Source organism: Rissa tridactyla, chromosome 7, assembly GCF_028500815.1.
Source record: "Rissa tridactyla isolate bRisTri1 chromosome 7, bRisTri1.patW.cur.20221130, whole genome shotgun sequence".
NCBI lineage: Eukaryota > Metazoa > Chordata > Aves > Charadriiformes > Laridae > Rissa > Rissa tridactyla.
The window spans coordinates 34,607,080-34,627,028 of record NC_071472.1 but is presented as its reverse complement, the minus strand read 5'-3'; the positions used below and the strand labels follow the sequence as shown (position 1 = coordinate 34,627,028).

Below are 19,949 nucleotides of genomic sequence, written 5' to 3'. Positions count from 1 at the left end.
CTCACTAACCTGTGAATATATGAAAAATGTCTAAGTAAATACTTATATTCTGGTTTTTAGTAGGTTGACTCTTTTGGAATAAAGATTCACAACCATGATCCTCTATTGTGATCTGTGCCACATTCAAGACTTACAGCTAGACAGACTCATAACAGTTCTGCTTCAAAATGCTTTCCATAGAACAAAATTAATCTGTGTGCCTGCAATAACTGCTAACTTTAAGTACCCACATTATCTACTCTCCTGCTTACCATTAAATTATCTTCCTAGATCAGACAAAATTTACCATAGATAGTGATGTCCACCAAAAAAGTTACAACAGCAAAAATAGCAGGTGAACTGAAAAAGGGAAGTCAGAAGGTTTGTAAGACAGTCTCAAGGAGGAAAAGCTCTGGGAATTTTGGTGTGTACACTGAAACTTAACAAAAGGTAAACGCCTACCCTTCTGTTTTTTAAAAAAAAAAATAATGACAATTTCAAACTTGCTGTTTTTTTGAAATCTCATTAATTTGTATTTTCCTTTACAATAGACTGTTGTAGACAGCACAGTTGAAATGTATACTTGCAAATACTTTTGTTTTCTAAGATGGATAGACTCCTTTGAATAAGGTGAAAGTTTTGTACATACTTTGTCAGGTCTCAGGCAGCGAATGATAAGCATCCTTTGGAACTCCCCCAACTTGTCTTGCCATTCTGCAGGAAAATCCTCATGCTGGGGTTCCTAAAAAATATATGTATTTCAACCTTCTTTAAGGCATTTGTGAATTACCTATAGTGAGAGTAAGTTATCTTTTAACTTGATGCATCAATCCGTGATGTATTAATCTACAGAAGTGGGGTAGACATGCTTAAAGCTTTTTTTAAAAAAAACTTCAAATTATCTTCACCTAAGAAGCTTCTCTTATAGCAGAAAAGTTATAGTAATTTTTATGTATTTAAAAGATAATAATCTAAAGGCCTTCTCTAGAAATTGGAGAAAGAATGAGCTGGAGGAAACCTGAAAATGCACTTTACCTCCATCTTTCTGTTAGAACAGAATATTCTTCAATATTACAATGATAACCATATAATCAATGACAATCACATTACAGTATTACATGATAACTAGGAGTTAGACATCTGAATGGAGAAAACAAGAATGGGAAAATTAAGTCAAACAATGTACCAGCGAACTCAGTTTGTAAATGGCCTATGAATAATGCAGCTGTTAAGTAGTTGTTGCAGTTATTGGGTTGGGAACAGCAGTGGTTGTGTGGCATGTTAACTTCTTATTAGACCGGAGTACAGTGCCAGCTACGTATGTCTGTCTGGAAACTGGTATTACAGCTCTGATGGTGAGCCTCTTAGGCTTGCCTGTAGAGGGTTGGGCACAGAGGTATGCAGACAGACCTGCACAAACTGCATTCTGAGCAACTTTGATTTAGCAAATCAAATCACAATGGTGGTCATGTTCTGCTAAGGATCTGGAGCATGGCTCCCTCCTTCCCCAACTTTTAGGTACTTAGTTTCAAATCAGAATCCAGAATGCTGCATTATTTTTATATTAATATATGGGGGAATATAGGTACCTCAGAATGACATCTATAACAGCTGTTTAAGAGTTTAGCGAAAAAAGTTGCAAGATTTGTGGAAAATTGAGTGAATTTGGAAACACTGAAGAGTGAGGTTGCACTGAAGGCTCCATTGAGTTGTGCCAGAGTCCTTAAAAGCCTTTGCTTCTCCATGAGAAGAGATGCAGCACTAGCTTTGAGATTAAGTCAGCCAGCTACAGGAGAACTGACTTTTGGTCCCTACTCCAAGATATGCAATACAACTTAAGATAAAATACATGGAATCCTTGAATTAGGGAGTTGAAGTCAGGTCTCCCCTACTTTTAGAACAACCTGATCTACAAGAGTAGGAGGAGAAAAAGTATGTCTCAAACTCCTTTGAAAAACATTAATCTTCAGTCTATGGTTGCTGATGACAAAGTGGCTCAAGCAACACTGATTGTGTGCCCTCTCTCTCTAACACACATCATACATGAAACTCCCCTTGATTTTAAATTTGTGTATCACCAACAAGACAGGAAAAAGTGCTGGCTGCATTACTGGGGATAAACTATACTGGTGATAAAAATACAGCTATGAAAAAGGAATCTTGCCCAAGACCCGTTAACTAGCATTTTTGAAAATTCCACTGCACTCATGTGAAAGTACTAGTATTAAAGCTAGATGGGGAATGAAAATGTTTTCACATAACAAGTAAAAGGCATAGCAACTCTTCTGTATCAGGACAGCGATAGATAATGCCATTCCTTCTGACCTAGTGCTCAATGTTCAGTTACTGAATGTTCCTGGCTTCACTGTAACTGTTAGTAGATTCTTTATCAGTCAACTGATGACCTGATTCTATAGATCTCATTTTATTGAATGCCACTTAAATGAAGGCATTTCTACTTATTTGAGTTTGGCTGTGTGAATATACACATAGCTATCACAGACATCTTGAATCTTTACTTCTGAAAGCCAGCACCTTTCATTTATATTAGGCATTGCTTTAAAAAGCTATAATCCCAAAGTGCCTTACAAAGTAGTCCCCCCTCCCTCGATATCTTTTTCAAATGCCATCATTTCTCTGTTCATTTTCCAAGCAACTGCTTCCCAAAGAAAAACTAAAGCCCTCAACTTGCCCTCAATCTTTTTGTAAATGCCCAAGGAAAACTTTATCTCTGCTATTTGCCTGTTTCCTGCAATCTGGACGACTGAAGGAGCTACAGCCGCTCAGTTTCTTAAATGTCTATCATCACACATTTATGAGCATTTCCAACCAAAAATCCATTCTTTCCCTCTTTGCATACTTTAAGACCATTTTTTTAAATAGGATTTCTAAATCCTTGACATTTACAATTAATAAAACACACAGTTAATCTTTTTGAAATGGATGTAAGAAGTCCTGAGTCATTTGAATATCGATGATAAATTTTCATCATTTAAGTTTAATAGTGAGAGAGGTGGTTCAATGGACTAGCACAAATGGACAGTATTATCTGAAGAGGGAAGTGGTTATGAAACCACTGTGAAGATGAAACAAGTGCCCAAATGTGGAGTAAAATTAATCTAAAGATCTTAGATTTTAAGGAAATAGTGATGAAGTTAAAGACAAAGTCAGTCATTCATGCATCTATCAGGTCACTGTCAGAATTGAGAATCAAAGGTCTCCCAAATTCCACTCCAGTTTCTCTAAATGGAGTAATTGTTTTTTTACGTTTATCCAGGAAAGCAGCATGCTACATAACAACGTGAAAAGGCATCCTCAAAGCATGGTAAACAGATGCCTAGGCTGACAGGGGACAGTGCTTGCCTAAAGCTTAGTAAATTTCACTATCACCACTCCAGGTTGTGTTGCTTTTTTCCCATCCAAATTCAATTCAAATCATTCAGAAGCCACCTGACAAACTGGCAATAATCTACTACTACACACCATTCGCTTAAATATTTACATTCATATATGTAAGAATATATCATGTAAAATGACAGTACTTTCTTTTCGCTGAATAAATATTTTCAATGTGTTAATTAGCTTATGAATGCAAGCAATCAGGAATGTTAACGTACCAAGCTATCGTATACCAATTTCCATCCATCCTTTAGTCGTGTAAAATCCTGCCGAATGTTTGTGAAGCATTGCAAATCCTCTAGTCGACAGATTTCATCCCATGATTTTGGAGGAAGCCAGGTACATGGATTAGAAAAGGGGTTGTCCAAACCTATGCCTCCAGTTAACAGAAATTTCCACTCATTCTCATTAATCTACAATGAAAAACACTGTTCTCAGGACTAAATAAATAAAATCTAATGGGTTTAGTACATTATTTAGGAAATCAACAGAGTTATCTGAATTCTTGCATTAGTTGAAAAAGCTCCTATAGAACTAATAAAAGCTAATTGCCAAAGTATTCAGTGTCTGGTTTTCAGTTAAACATGAACTTAAGAAATCAAAAAACCTAAGATACGAGCCAATTTAAAGATTCATCTGCATTCCTAACTTGGGGAATGAACAATGTTAACTGATTTTTATACCCATTCTTCAAATCCCAAAATGTTGAAGGAAAAAAATACTGGAAGTATTTGAGGGAACCATGCATTTTGCAACCTTTTCCTACAATGCAAGGCTAAGCATTAAAAAGAAATATCAACCTATTACACATCTCATTCCTTTCTCAATACACCTTTATTTCAGAATTTCTTTGATGGCTTGAATTTGTAAATTGAAGTCCCTGTGAATGGGAGAATGGTGTTCCATGATTACTACTGTCAGCTCTTGAAAGAATTCACTTCTATATATTCCCCAATATAAAAATTTCAGAAGTTTCTAAAATTATAAACTTTTCCATATTACGCTGAAAGAAACAACCCAAAGCAGTCATACGTACAGTTTTGCAGATGATATGGTTAAAATGTGTGTATTTAATTATGAATTTAAAAAATCCCATGAAGAAATATTTTGTTAAGAATTACTAGAAATTAATATAATTCAGTCAATACAAGTGTTTGATTTTAAGGAATTCTATGCAAAAATAAGCACATTTAGCACCTTACGTGAAAAAGATGTGTAGTTTCTTAAATCAGTGGTAACAATTCATTTTGATATGCTCTTAGAACTCAGAATACATTACAGTAAAATTTTGCAAAGTAAGAATAACATAGGCTAGGCTTTGCTTTAAGTAATGCTTAGAAAAACTGTTATCATCTAGCTCAGTTTTGCCATACCTGTTTGTTATTTATTTATTTTAGTCTAGAGAATCTTTTTCGATACTTATAATTGCTTATTCAAATGAAAACAAAACACCACAAAATTGAGGCTTAAGTAATATAAACTTACATTTCTAAACTTATATATAAACTTATTTTTCTATTCTTATCCTGTATGCTCCTTTTACTGATAGTTTGTATATGCAGTTTAATACATATCATATAAAACTGCAAATTATTATTAATTACTGACCAATCTTTCGTATTTCAGGAGATTCACAGTTAGACAAAAAGAGAAGAGCAGCTTGTCCTTTTCAAAGAGGGAGCGACAGACATTGACATAAAGTGAGTAAGTAAAATGATCCTTGAGAATCTTCAACCTACAGGTGTCAAAAAGAGAACAACCTTCCGTTAATATCACTCTAAAGAGTGCACACTCTGGAAATCTATTACAAACCATTTAGCTCTCCTTTGTTCTAATAAATTCTCTGGTCAATCACCCCAAAGCAATCATTAAATGCATGTACCATTTAGACAGCAAAATAACATAAAACACATTTAAGTGCAATTACATCTTAGTAATACAAGATTTTCAGAGGAAGTGAGAGGTCTCTTTTGGAAGGGGCAGAAAAAAGCAGCAATTTTAAAGTTCATTATGCATATAAATACCAGGGTGAAAATCAAAACAGTCCATCTTTAAAGATTATCTGAAATATGTTTCCCATTCTACAGAGTATTTTCCTTAATACACTATAATACAAACATATTTAAAACTTTGTGATTTATTTTCAATAACTTCCTTTAAATACAAAGCAAGGAGGCCACCTATTGTTTTATAAAGGCTTAAGTTTGAATACCTTGAATACCTAGTCAAAATAAGGAAAAGCCCATTTGGGTGGATAGACATGCAGTGTCTGAATTTGTATTCCTCCAGTTCTGACACGGAGATCATTCAGAAACCTAAGTGTGATCTATTATAATTGAAAAGTGGAAAGCTTTTGACCGAAGATCGAGATTGAGAGCAAGCTATGTTGTTTGATCTGTTGCCTCCTTTTCAGTCTTGTGTTTAAATCTACTTTTGTTTTCTTCTATTAATCTAACAAGAAATAGACCATTTTTTGTTATATTGCTGTAATATATAAATGTGCCTGTTTTTTTATTAGCATTTTAAGTCCTTTCAAAATTACTGATTCCTCATCAGCTAAACAGATATACATACAATTTATACACAAAATGCTGACACAAAGATGGCCATGGGACAAAATGGAAGCTTTTTTCAAGTTAGAGAAGTAACATGGTTTGCATGAGAAAAGAATAATTAAAAAAATCTCAGCGTAGAGCCTCTAGTAAAGAATGCCTGACTAGAGACGATAGCTCAAGATAAACAGTCTTATGTGAATTATTAATTCACAGAGAATTTTCTGTTGAGTCTGACTTCCTCTGCCTTCGCTGGGCAAAATTATCAAAACGGGCTTACACAAGTCCTTCCCTAGGAATGCATACTGTCAGCTGGGATTCAGGTCCTGTATCTCTGTATTTCTGCTGACAGAAAGGTTCTGAATCAACATAATCAACATGAGATTATTTTATTTATTGCTCACTTTAATTCAGGCACACAGGCATACAGGGTTTTTTTGAGACTTGAGTAAGACATAGTCAAACAGCTAGGTTTATAGAAAACAGATTGCCTTATTGGTAAAGACTACCTTGAATGTAGTTTCAAATATGATACCAAAATATTAAGATCTGCCTTAAATGATTAGTAGCAATATCTTTGATAAAACAGTTATGATAGATTGCCTAGACCTTGACTAAATTCTAATTAAAAAATAACCAATATGCCACTAAACTGAACACTACACATTAAACTACACACTAAGTACTACCTTACCAGGTACTCCAACTTCCTTGTATTTAAATAAAATATGGACAGTAATGGATAATTCAGAAATTGCCATTTGCAATATTAACTGGGAAAATTTTCTATATACAAATTGGGAGAGTAGTTTCCCTCTCCCATCCTTTGTTCATTTGATGAACAGGCAAGTAGCTAAGTAACAGAAGCAATGCCCTGTGGTTTGACGACCAAATAAAGTCACTTAAGTAGAATTTATAACTGATGTGACAGAACACTGAAAATGTTTCTTTAAAAAAATCTCTGTGTAGATAATTCACTTAAAGGGTATATTTTGAATAATCCTAATGTGATCATAATAGTGATGTCCATCATATGTAAAATAAATTCAGGTCATCAAAGATTGCAGAGTTTCTCCTGTTCTCGTGAACAAGCTGGAAGAGGGAGTGACACCTTAAGTATAAAACAATAATCAAGCTGAATTAAAAAAAAGGTTGGGTTAATAATTAATGCCTTGCACACTCTACAGTCAAGAACCCCAGTCACAAGATTTCATTCTCTCTCACCAGTTGTGTGAAAAAGTTTCTTGTCTGTTCCTTGAAGACATACAAAGTCACATTAAATGAAACATAAAACCAAAGCAAATAGACCACTTTTATCTAACGCATACTTCGTAATTTCATACACTACTTGAGGTAGCAATTACTAAGCAGAAATAGTGGAATATGTTGCACTTGTAATATATTGTACCATTTTGCTTCTATGAATAAATTACTTTCCAGGAAAATATCTGACACACACACATATATATTTATATATATATACAAAAAATATTTCAAAATTCAATGCATGAGATGATGCACTTTGGAGAAATGGCAGTAACATTTCTGGAGTAGCTATGAATATATCACCGATTACAAATGGTGAAGTATCACTCTTACCTTGTTTGTAAAACTTCTGACTGCTCTGAATTATCTATAGACATGATGAAAAGGTTAATAAACCACATGAGTGAATACTGGTACATTGGCTCAATGTTAGCTAGATCAGCAATAGAAAAAAACAAGATTGACGAATGGATGGCAATAGGACGATAGCCCATACGAGTAGCATCAATCTTCTTTTCTGTCTCTTCAGCTACAGCTTGCTTTTCAGAAATCTCATTAGCCAGAACTTTGGAAGAAGACAATATATTAATAGCAGTTTCATCCTCCAAAATATTTCCTTCTGAGGCTGAAAGAACTTCCAAAATCTTGTCTTCTATTTCTTTTAGCTGCCTAAAATAATACACAAGATTTTTCACATATGAAAATTAGAGCTGTTTTCTGTTAGTTTCTATAAAATAAGACAATGTGTAGATTCTATTCATGGTATGGAACTTACATAGCAAAACCTTTTTTTCTTATTAAACAGTCCCTTAAATTTCTGAAAAATTTAGCCACTTTCAGGCTAAAAATGGATATCAAAACTCGGAAGTGACAAACCACTTTGAATACTGTATATTTCATGCTTTGACCCATGGGGAAAGATGCTCTTTGTCACGTACAATCAGTGCAAATGTAGCACACAATGAGAGTATTTCTAAAACACAACCATTAATATCTAATCAAAATTCATGAGGACAGCAAATCATATGCTAACACCATGGAAGGGATGCATAAAAACAGAGAACAGGATAAAGAGCTACATTTTGCAATTACACAACCTGCAATGCAGCTCCTAATAATCACAGAAATAGGAAGACATATCAGAAGAAGAAAGGCACAACCATCAGGAATATGTGTAAGAGCATGCATCCAAATCAGCCTAAAAAACAAACAAAAGCCTAAGTTTGGGGTCTCAAAAATAGCAGTCTTGAATTTCCTGTTAAATCAAACAAAAAAAAAGGTCTCAGAAATTTAGTTACCATGATTTTATTTTGTTAAACTGCAATCTGCTTCTATCCCTAGCAAGGGAAGTTATCTTGATACCTTTTATTCTCAGCCCCTTGAAGGATGAGGGCTTGTTTTTCTTCTTCAAGATCTGGCCTTTCTCTTGCAACTACAATTCCAAGAAGCTGATCCTGCATTCCTTCTGAAGTTATCATGAAGTTCAATAATGTTACCTGTTAGAAGAAATATTTTTTAAAAGATAGCAGTGTTATGGCCAGACGCAATTAAAACGCTTCTTCATTTACAAGATGAGGATTGTAAAATATCATGTAATATGCTCAACCAAACTTTGAGAGTAAATAAATTGCAGCTGAGGTTTTAACATTATGTGTTGGAGAGCTAACTCCAGGTTTAATCAAGAAAGTTAACCATAAATGGGATACGACAGGAATATCTGTTCCTCAAAATTACACTGAAACTTTGAATATCGGTGCTTCAAGGGATTGGTCCATATAATATGAACAAACACTATTGCCTCTACCACATACATTTTCTCTCTGTAATGGCCTTGTTCACACGCAATTTCTGATGTTATTATTACAGGGAAATTTGCATCTTAGAATTAGGACAGCATCATGGTCTCTTTTTCATGAGAAAATAAGTGACTGGAAAAAAAAATTTTATTTAAAAGAATTCCCATCCCATGACATATTTATAATGGATCTGGAAAAAAACCCACATGCTCTTGCTGAAGAAGTGGCAAAAATGTACAATATTTTACATGAGAAAGGGAAGGAATACATTACCAGCAGAAGTCTAGAAAATAGTTTGATGCATGTAGTTCAAAACCAAGAAAATAATCTACTTATCAATCATCAAGACTGATGACAATATTGGTTTCAATTAATTGACTCGGTAATAGTGACTACAGATTCTCTTTGGGCTTTTTTGGTGGGTACAGATACCATTGATTTGTGTTTCGTAAGCACATTAGCCTTGAACATAGTGATCAGTTAGAACATGAAATACCTGTGAAGTTAATTTGTCTTGATCTGCTTCTGCCACTAATAATATCTGAAAGTTGTCCAAATATTTGAGGCTTTTTTTCATGAGTTTAGCTTGTAAAGTTAGGAGGGGTAATATTTTAACTTTCTTAAAATACGTCACTAATAGTTTTTGGTTCTAGTAAGCCTCATCTGAAAAAAAATTTAGGAGCACAGATAGCATATCACACTGTTCTTGCACACAGGAATTTTGAGAGGGGGTTCAGTTCTATATGACACTAAGAATCAATAAGATCTTCACAAGTATCATGACCTATTTCTTCCTCACCTTATTTAACAATTTTAGTACTGGGAAATATAAGAGGGACCTAATGGTTCAAAACTTCAAGAGTCTTCTATAGGCTTCATTTCCCTTCTTCAAAGTAAAAGGCTAGCTACAAATGGCGTTATGAGTTAGCTTTCAGAGCTGCCATGCTCTGAAAGGTTGTCTGGTTCAGACATTGGAACCTCTGAGGTCTAAGTGCAAACTCCTGTCTACATTCTGCATTTCTCCTTGGTCCCTGACGGACAGAATGATATTTTTATGGATGTGAATAAGTCACCTTTCCCTCAGCAGCACTGAAAATTATCTGATTTTTAGTGGGTTTTACTACATTTAATTAATAATGTTAGAAACAGGAAAAAAAAACTACTCCAAATGGCTCATAACTGCAAATACATATCTATGTAGTGTAAATACACATAAATCCATGACCTATGTCTCTTTGCAGGCTTCACTATGTAAGTCACATCAGAATTCAGTACAATCTTTTTCTGTGAAATATGATAATCATATCAATAACTGTTTTCCCTGGACTCATTTCATCAGCTAGCTCCTGAATAATCCTCAGGACAGATTCACCAATGGATGTTGCAATTAGCTTCAGACTAAGATATTTAGATATTACTTTTCTGCCTTCTGCTCCCTGTACGTGAGCCACGTTAGTCAGCTACCTCAGCAGCGTGTGGTGTAGCTGGGAGTATCCCCAACCATGTAACGAAGCAACTGCTCCGTGTTGGAGCAATTAACTATTTATGTCTGTGAATGGAAACCAACTAGAGAAGATTTATCTTTAGAAACTTTATATTCTGGGGAAGAAAAAAAAAAAAAAAGACTCTATTGACTGTTGATTGGCAACTAGGAGATTTTAACTGTCTGTTAAGTAAAAAACTTTTCCTAGGAAATAACTGTCATCTGTACTCTAAATCTTTTGGCTATTCTCTTCCTTTCATATTTCATCTTTTTTTTCTGTACATGCAGCTATTTACCTTCTTGATAAAAGATCAATGTATAGGTGATTTGATGTGCATTGAAGTGAATAGAAGTTATTATCTTTCATTATTTTTTGTCCGTTATTCCTGCATCAGTACTCCTTTATTGTTGAAACAACTTACTGTTCCATTTTACTGAATATCATAATACTTTAAAAAGTTTTGATTTCAAGGTTTTGTGTTTTGGTATAGTCTATGTTTAACAAAAGTGTAAATTTGCAATACTTTTCGATAAACAGTTCTTCAAAAATAATAACAAATAAAAGGAGGAATATATCTCCCAAGCAATTTCAAAAAGATTAAAACAGCAATTTTATTCTTTAAAGCAGAAAACTACTTTTTTTTTGTCCTAACACAGAAAAATAAGAATAGCTACAGTTATCAAATATATACATTTGTAAATATATTTTCTATCTGTTATAAACAACGCACAATGCCAGGATTTGCTCAGACTCCTCTCCCTAACTATACTGCAGATAAAAATCATGAATATAAAAGCATCATGTAGAGTTTGCATGTGAGGTGACTATTATATTAAGTCCTTGTAAATATTTTTTATAATAAAGGGTGACTAAATAGTATCAGAAGATACAGACTGGGAAAGGTGTTAAAATTAATTAATTAATTAAATTCCTGGCAGTATGAAAGAATGACAGTATTGCAAGGTGAAGTATTAGACATGAGAAATGTCAACACTTCTGACATGATACCAGTCTTCCAGCATTGTAAAAAAACTCCAATTTTGGCAGGGGAGGAGGAATAAACAAGTGCCAGAATTTCTTCCCTGTTTTTAGCCAAGGAATCATTTTAAAATTAAAACAGAGTTGCACATTCATTTTCAAAATTCTCACCTTAACAGATGTTTCAGGAAGATAATGTGGATTTCTCAGCTTAGTTGTAATATAGAAGCGGAATTCAGGAGCATACTCGATTGTGGAGTCTCCAAGGCAAATGCATGTACTCCCTGATTGCTTAAAGGTCTGTTTGAGCAAAAGTGGCTCTAGGATAGGATCAAGTTCTTCTCCAATATTCTCCAGTAGCACTTCAAAATAACATAAGAATTAGTAGAACTTTCTTGCCATTTATATTACCGATTGACTGTTCTTTACAATACATATGTATAATCTATATTTACAGTGTGAAAATAAAAATATGAATCCAGCAATACCTAGAGATAAAGTTAATGTTTCTTACTCAGCTGATTGAAAAATGAATCAAAGAAATGTACCTTTAATTCTTTTTAATATTATATCAATTTGCAAAAAAAGCAACTAAATGCTATTATTACTGCTGCCAATGGCTTAGAACAGCAGTTTAAGGCTACCATTTTTGAAAAGAGAAATAACAACAAATTAAATGTCACATGCCACAGAAATAATTTTGGGTAACTAAGTCTGCTTCAGTTTTCACTGTAAGCATATGAGATTGTCAAAATCAAGAAAGAAATAATGGAGAATAAACAATCCATTTCTTTACTTGTTAGCCATTGAAAAATAGCTGGAGTTGTAACTATACATTTCATTAATTTATTTCTATTTGAGGGTAATAAGACTACTTGCAATACAGATACTACAGAGAATACAAGAATCATTAATGATCACAGCCTAACAATCTGGTATTTATACTCTTGAAAAGCTAAATAAAAACAACATTACTTTTTAGAAATAAAATTATTGTAACATGAAAACAAACAAATGGCAAATCTCATAAAGCAATTAAAAGATACAAATTAAACTGAGTATTATAATTATCTTGTGCTAAGAAGTATCTCATAACCTGGGGTGAGGACTTCAATTACTACAGTACTAATTTGATTCAAAACAAGAAAAAGATTTCTCTGTTTTCCTTAACTATGAGAACATTTGAGTCACTGGAGTTTCATTTTTTATCTAATTGTGCCCCCTCCAGGTTTTTCTGTAATTTACACTTTCATTAGTTATTAACCTACCAGGACTGCCAAACTGAATGCAGTTTTCCAGTGTTGTAACAAATTGAGGGTCTCTGAGTTTAACTATATGCAAATTATTGGCTTTTTCCATGTTCTTTATCCATTTATTTGCTTGACCCTGAGGATCGATCATCAGAGGCCATCTTCTTGCATTTCTGAAGGGAAAAATTCACACTTACAAAACTGAAATATAAGCTCTTTAAATGTTTACCTCAAAGTACTTCTTAAGGCAATTTATTCCCTTTTGTCATTAAAACAAAAGTGCATCAGTATGAAATTTTAGTAGGCACATACTCAGGTATAATCCTTGATGAATTTAACAGGAGACAGATGAATCTTAAAGTTCTTTGTTTTCAAAAAAAATTTTCCTCTTTCAAAGAAAGTACTTAGAATAAGACTTCTTACTTCCTAGAAAATTTAATTGCATTTAATTTTATAACACTTTCAAAATAAAAAGATCACTCTAAGTTTTGAAATTTTGAATAGCTTTGATATAGTCATATACATAAATTGAAAACAAATGGAATTTTCCACTAAAGAGACATTTTAGAGTTAGTATAAAGGGAAATATATAAGCAGATTCAAAGGTATCTACGTTTTAATCCCTAATCCTAAAGCACCAATAGACACAAAGAACTTCTGGGTTTTATGTAGCCAGATTTAGTAACTACTTCACAGATTTTTTTACAGTGTTCTCTACCACATGGAGTTACATTACAAAGATTTCTGTGTTATGGATCACAAATTGGACTTGGGAGTGACCATTCACCAGGCGAAGGAGGACGATTTTCTTCCCCCTTGTAGAATAATTTAGGAAAAGGAGTCACCTGGAAGGGACCCTGTTCAGCCTAACCATGAAAGGAAAAAGGTTTCACAGGTAAAATGTATTCAGTGATTCAGGAAATGCATTTGTAATCCACCAGGGCAGCATGATATCTAAGCAGACATCAACAAAGTTAAAGTGCAGTCTTTGTAAAGTTACAAGTATTTTGAATACTTTGCTAAACACAGATAAGGACAAATTTGGTAATGCAATAGGTCTAGAGAAGCAAACAGAGGATTTGAAATCTGAACATCTGTCAGATGAGGCAGTAGTGTCAGCAGTATTAGAAGACAATCTCACAGTAAGTAACAGTGTTCACCAATGGATCCAAAGTGTGCTTAAAGAATTGCGGAACTCCCAAATTGCTAGGTGATTCAGTTGCTTATGAGCACCCAAAGAGAGACCCAGGTGATTCTGAGAGTAAGATAATACAAGGCGATACAGCAATTGCAAACTATAAACTGAACACTGTAAACTTACATGTTAAGCACATTCTAAAACAGACAATAGTTATGTAATTAATAATTTTGCTTGTTCTTATTTTAAAATAAGAACTTAAGATTTGAGAAAACTTCAGCCAAAATCGACAGTATGTATTCCCTAATTACTTCAAAGTTTCATTCATATATTATTTTCAGCATATCCTATTTCAGAATTACTGTGTAACGGACATGAAATACTTAAGACTGAATAACTAAAGAATTGTTCTCTAATAACAGCCAAACACACATAGCTTTCATCAACAATAAAATTGTTCTTTATTGATGGGAATGCATAAGCAGTCACTGTGTATCTTTGCAAATTGTCCTTGAATAGCTCTCTAATTCTGCTTTTTAAAAAATTTATTGTTATAAAAAGTTTGAGTTGCATTTTATATGGTTCCTGGGGTCCTAATATAAAATCCATCTAGCCATAAATTCATAACTACAGGCGTAATACGTATCATTGATTTGAGGTAGATTCTATCTCACATTTCAAAATTAAAAGCTATCATTATTTAGTTCTAAAATGCTAATCATCATTCCATTAGTTCAAAGAGAATTTTGATCAAAGCTTTACAAAAGTGAAGTGTTAGGATATACTACAGAAGTGTTGAATTCATTAACGTTTGTCAGCTGTTTAGCCTGAGTGATTGAATTATTAATACAGTAATTACTTTTAAAAGTTACATATACATTCCTAATCTCAGCATATATCCTCTTACTTCAATAAGTTGTTTTGCTTCCTGAAGTATAATCAATGCCAATTTTTAAACTCAAATGAAAGTATGTTGAGGTTCTTTAGCTAGTACATTATTTCTGTCTTATCTGTTTCATTTTGCACTTTATCACCTATCCAGCTGCCAAAGCCGAAGTATTATCCACACAGCTATGCTTCCAAGAGTTAGCCCTATAATATACAATTTCAGTTATGTATGAAAAACTAACATTCACTCTACAGTAAAAGATGTATTCATTCGCCAGTGCTATACAACATTAGACTCCTCAAACAGTGAGAAGAATTTTCATGTAAACAGTACCAAAAATTAAAAATTTATATTAGCAAGTTTCTGCAGTAGCATACTGTGAAAAAGATGCATAAATGTTAGGCACATGTTATCATAGACTTGACACCCATTAACCTGGCTATGGAAAAGAATTATAAGTATTATTTATTCAATATACAGAAAAGGGAACCAACAGACGTTAAGTAAATGGGTAGCAATCACAAACAGAAAAGCAGTTATAGCAACATTGTTCCCCCGTCAATTCAGCTTCAGCTGTGCTAAGAACAAAAACCTAAAAGCTAAAAGTCAGTAGTAATGCATTGGCAAGCACACTGGACAGAAATAAGAGGTTCTTTGTTTACAGTCATAACAAATGCAAGTCCAAATGAGAGTCATAACTGCTTACGCAAGGTCACAAAGCTTAGCCTACTGTAGGCATCCAACTCCGTATTTAACAAACTGTCAGTGCCGTAAGTATCTCAGTCATCAGTAGGCATGTTAATCTAAAGCTAATCACCAGTGAGCTGTAGATATATCTAGTTGTTAAAACATTAACATGGTCAGTTCCCATGATATACGTTGTCATACAAATCACTTACGTTTGCACTGATTGTGACATTGATATATACCAGATTAACTCTGCCCAGACAAATATAATTCTAGTGACTGATGTGAGACCCAGATGTGCATGTATTAGAATACCACATAAGAACGTAGAATCATCTTAAAAGTGAAAGGCAATAATATTAGATTTAGAGCTCTCGGGATCATATTTTCTTTCTATAAGGAATTTTGAGATTTCAGGATTTCTGTCACTTTTCAAATAACAATAAGAATATCTTTAAATACGTAGAATTTTCAAAAATGCTTTAGATCAAACAATGTATCGTGAGACAAAATCAAATTATTTTATTTGCATGTAGCTTAAGATAATTACAAAATAGAAAATTTAAAAACAAAGGGAGATTACAAAATGAAAAATAAATCCTTCTTTCCTTGTCATAACTTTTTCGACTTCTGATAAGACTATTGTCATACTAACCACATTACAACAGAAAGCTACAATTGCAACTGCCAAGCTTGCAACTATAAATAGCACTTAGTAAATTCCAGCACTCCAAAAATCTAGTCTCTGCTATGAATTCCCATTTTAATATTTTTTTTAAAAAGTTCTTTGATGACTGAACTGGGTGCAAAGCAGACTTTGTGGTGCCCCATTCATACTGCCTACTAAAGAGGTCCCCCACACTAACCCAAAGCTCTCTTAGCTTTTGTCTAGGAATATGCCAGGTTGTTCTGCTCCAGAACGGATCCTAGGAATGACTAGTCTGTATGAAGTATTGACAGTTAGGGGAATGAGGCCCTAAAGAAAACAGACTCCAAATTGTCAGTACAAATACACCTTTTCACCTTTCATCCAATATCTAAAACTCTCTCATGGATGAAGAAGTCCCATATCTAACTGTCAACTGCCTGACATGATGTGAAAGCACCCCTTTCTGAAATCAGATGTTATTGCAGGAAAGGCCTATCTCACCTTTTCTTGTTGAAGCAATTTAGCAGTACATAGAATAAAAGGCAAGAAACAGAGGAAGAAACTGGCAGGAGCTGGTCGGGGTCATCCTCTGCAAGAAAGGAGACTAGACATTCTCTATTCTAACTTCTTGCACCTCCCTTACTGCCTTCAGTAGAAGATACACATGTGCCTTTTTTTGTCATTTTGTTACTACGCCTTAAGGGGGTAGCGAATTCACAGATTGAATTCACAGACTTAAGAACTTTATATGATGAAATTAAAAAGTATTATTACTATTTCTTATGAATTTAAACATTACAATCATTTTATAACTCTGGTTGTTAAACTGGATATGCAGTAGAAAACTGTCTATAAAAATAATAACTGAAAAGGATGTTGAAAGAAGCTATTTAATGCATTTTTTTTTTTTTTTTTAACTTACGAGATGATGATGCCATTATCAATAGAAAACATGTCAGAAGGTAGTCCCGCAATATTCCAAGCTCTGATTTCCACCGGTTCTCCCAGGGTATTTGTTAAGGAAAAATCCTCAGAACAAGGAATGTCTTTTGTTTTACACAGCAGTGCCCACTCTTTAGTTTGCATCTAGATAAGAAGAAAACAAATATTAACTAAACTTCTGTCTATTCACAAAATTTTCAAACTATTAAAAAATGTATTTTTCAACCCATTTCCCATATAGTTGCTACATACGAGATCACTATATCTTTAAATGGAAAGAAACCCATGCTTCTGTATAAAATGTCTAAAAATGTCTCTAAAAATGCCTTTGTATGTGATTTCTATATATGAAATATAAGTTTATTTGGTCAGAGCCTTGGTATGATTTTATTTAGCACTTCAGCAATAGTCTTCTATGCTATAAAACGAGTATAGAAGAAACATATTCTAACTTAAAAAAAATAGTCTTCATTATTTAGCTCTCAGGACACACATAATGAGCACTTGTTAGGACTTAACAATCATTTGGAGTTGCTTTTCACTATTCTCTGTGTCATCTAACTCACTACAGTTGTGTAAGCTATATATGTTTGCATAGTGCATAATAATAATGAAGACACACACCTTTAAATATGTAAACCAAAAAGCATATTCCACTAGGAAGAATGCTTCTAAAGAAGGAAAATTTTATAGAAATATCATGATCATATGAAAGGCACAATCTTGTATGAAAGCCAGGTGTAAGGTCACAGAAGTATGCTGTAGTATTCTAAACTAAAAATTAGCTGGCGAAGCCTTAAGCATCAAAACTCAGAAATGCGGTGTTAAAGGAAATGGTCTGAGGGCTACAGACATTCACAGGGGTGGTGAATGAAGGAATCATCAATTTGCATAAAACAAAGTTGATATTCCAATAGATACCATAACTTTTTCTCTTATGAAAACTGCAGGGGGAAAAAACCCCATAGCAGCAGATGAAATGAAGAACTGCACAAAAGTGATTATGCTTTCTGACAATTTTTGAAAGAGATACCTAACTAACATGTGTCTGCACAATCATGAGTAAGAAAAAGCAACCAGGAATCTATACCTACTGTTGCACAGAGAAAGAAACCATGGCATCAGAGAGAATGAAACTACACTAAACTTTTCAGATTAAAACACTATGTATTAATTTTTAGTGAATAAACACGCACATCATCTGCACCTGTAACTACTCTTGCCTGGAATACAGTTCAACATCCCTTAAGATGTTTCACCAATAGTACTCCTACCTACCCAGACACAATACTATACACAATGCAGGTTTTAAGAATAAAAGAGAATGCTCTCTCAAAATTATGTAATTTGTAATTGTAAAAATTATTGACTATTTATTTCCACTATAAATACTCACACCATAAACTCTCACTCTATAAAGTTTTAAAATAGTAACATCACAAAACGGACATTATGAAGAAAACAATAGCTTGAAAGAACAGTACAAAATTTTCTAAAGAAAAATGGACAATGGAAGTACGTTGAAGGAAAAGCAGACATAAGGATTATATAAAAATTCTATGTTCAAATGAGGTACATTGATTTTTTTTTCTCTCTCTCTTAATTTTTAGCAATTTTTGATACCCTGGATCTGATTTTCAAACAAAATGGACATCGATTTCTTCAGTTGAATTCAGTGGCAGGTTTTGATGTTCAAAAACTTTCAAAGTCAGGCTAATGTTGACATCCAAAAATTATAATATCTGAAATCAGCTGCCTTGTCAAAATTCTTTTTTATTCAGGATTTTTGTTTATTTCACTATGAGTTAGAGGCACAAATCTGCTATATTATTGAGCTACTGTATGTTTTGTCTCTTTCTGTACAGAATTACTCCGCTTTCAGAACTTGCTTAACTGTGCTGATGCTGAAATAGAAGCTAATTCTGTTTTCTTTTAACTTAAGGAGAATTTAGACATTGAATGGAATAGGAGTAACCAGAGCCATGACGTATAAAGTTACCGGCAAATGCTTTAGAGAAGCAACCAGAGGACTCCATGCTTTCCCCAGCATTAAGTACTGTACAGTAGAATGAAGGAAGAATTTCCTCCAAGAGTCTTACAATACACTTTCAGTTCCGCTTATGAATTCTATTAAAACATCATTTACAAATATAAACTTTATATTACAATAAAAATCAATAAAATTTAGATTATTACAATACATGGGGACAAAATCACTATACATATTACTTGTCTGTAGCTGGAGGTAAAGGCTCCTAGGTAAGCTACAATTCCTGATGAAATAAGTATATCTCCAGTCAAATTGATGTACTGCTTTCCCAGCTCCAAAGCAGTCTCCTGCCAGCGAGTTTTCTCACCCCCAAGGCCACCAATCAATTGTTCTGCTCGCTGTAGTTTTTTGCTGCACAAGTCAACCTCAGAATAAAAAAAAAAAGCTGATTATATTGCACGATCACTTTAAAAAATTTTTACAAATGTTAAAAGCGTTCAAGAATTATTTTCTTGTGCACATGTTTTCTTAGGTAATTCCATCAAATAGAAAGAAAACACCTTATTATAATGGAAATGTTTAAAGAACAAAAACAATCTCAGTACCAGCACAGTAAAGTCTATTCAGTTACATTTTCTTCCAAAAAAAGAAAGACAACCAGTATAAAACATGCAATTCAAAATAGCTTTGCATGCACTATGGAAAATATTAATAGTCAAGGAAATGATATACATTTCATAAGAGAAACAAAAACACCTTAAAGAGATCACTGTCTCATAGAAGTAGGTATGTTCTTTTCTGCAAAAAAGCCATCCTTATGAGTACATAATCTGCATTTCTGTTGTCAGTTTTTAAGTAAGCCATCTTTCCAGGCATGCTTATAATTTAACAAAAAAATATGATATACCAGGAATAGTTAGAATTGTTTACTATCTAGTAGAGACACGTTT

At 33.6% G+C, this 19,949-nt stretch overlaps 1 protein-coding gene across 1 annotated transcript in view; it reads right to left on the bottom strand.

Annotated features, from left to right (window-relative positions):
• DNAH7 (dynein axonemal heavy chain 7) overlaps positions 1–19,949 on the bottom strand; it is a 115,445-nt gene that overhangs the window by 15,559 nt on the left and 79,937 nt on the right. The window contains exons 45-53 of the mRNA XM_054208225.1: positions 19,239–19,424; positions 16,990–17,153; positions 12,723–12,877; positions 11,626–11,816; positions 8,559–8,692; positions 7,530–7,865; positions 4,987–5,113; positions 3,597–3,791; positions 629–721 (exon numbers count right to left, since the gene is read on the bottom strand). Of these exons, the coding sequence (XP_054064200.1) occupies positions 629–721; positions 3,597–3,791; positions 4,987–5,113; positions 7,530–7,865; positions 8,559–8,692; positions 11,626–11,816; positions 12,723–12,877; positions 16,990–17,153; positions 19,239–19,424 (1,581 nt within the window). The remainder of the gene's footprint in view (positions 1–628; positions 722–3,596; positions 3,792–4,986; positions 5,114–7,529; positions 7,866–8,558; positions 8,693–11,625; positions 11,817–12,722; positions 12,878–16,989; positions 17,154–19,238; positions 19,425–19,949) is intronic.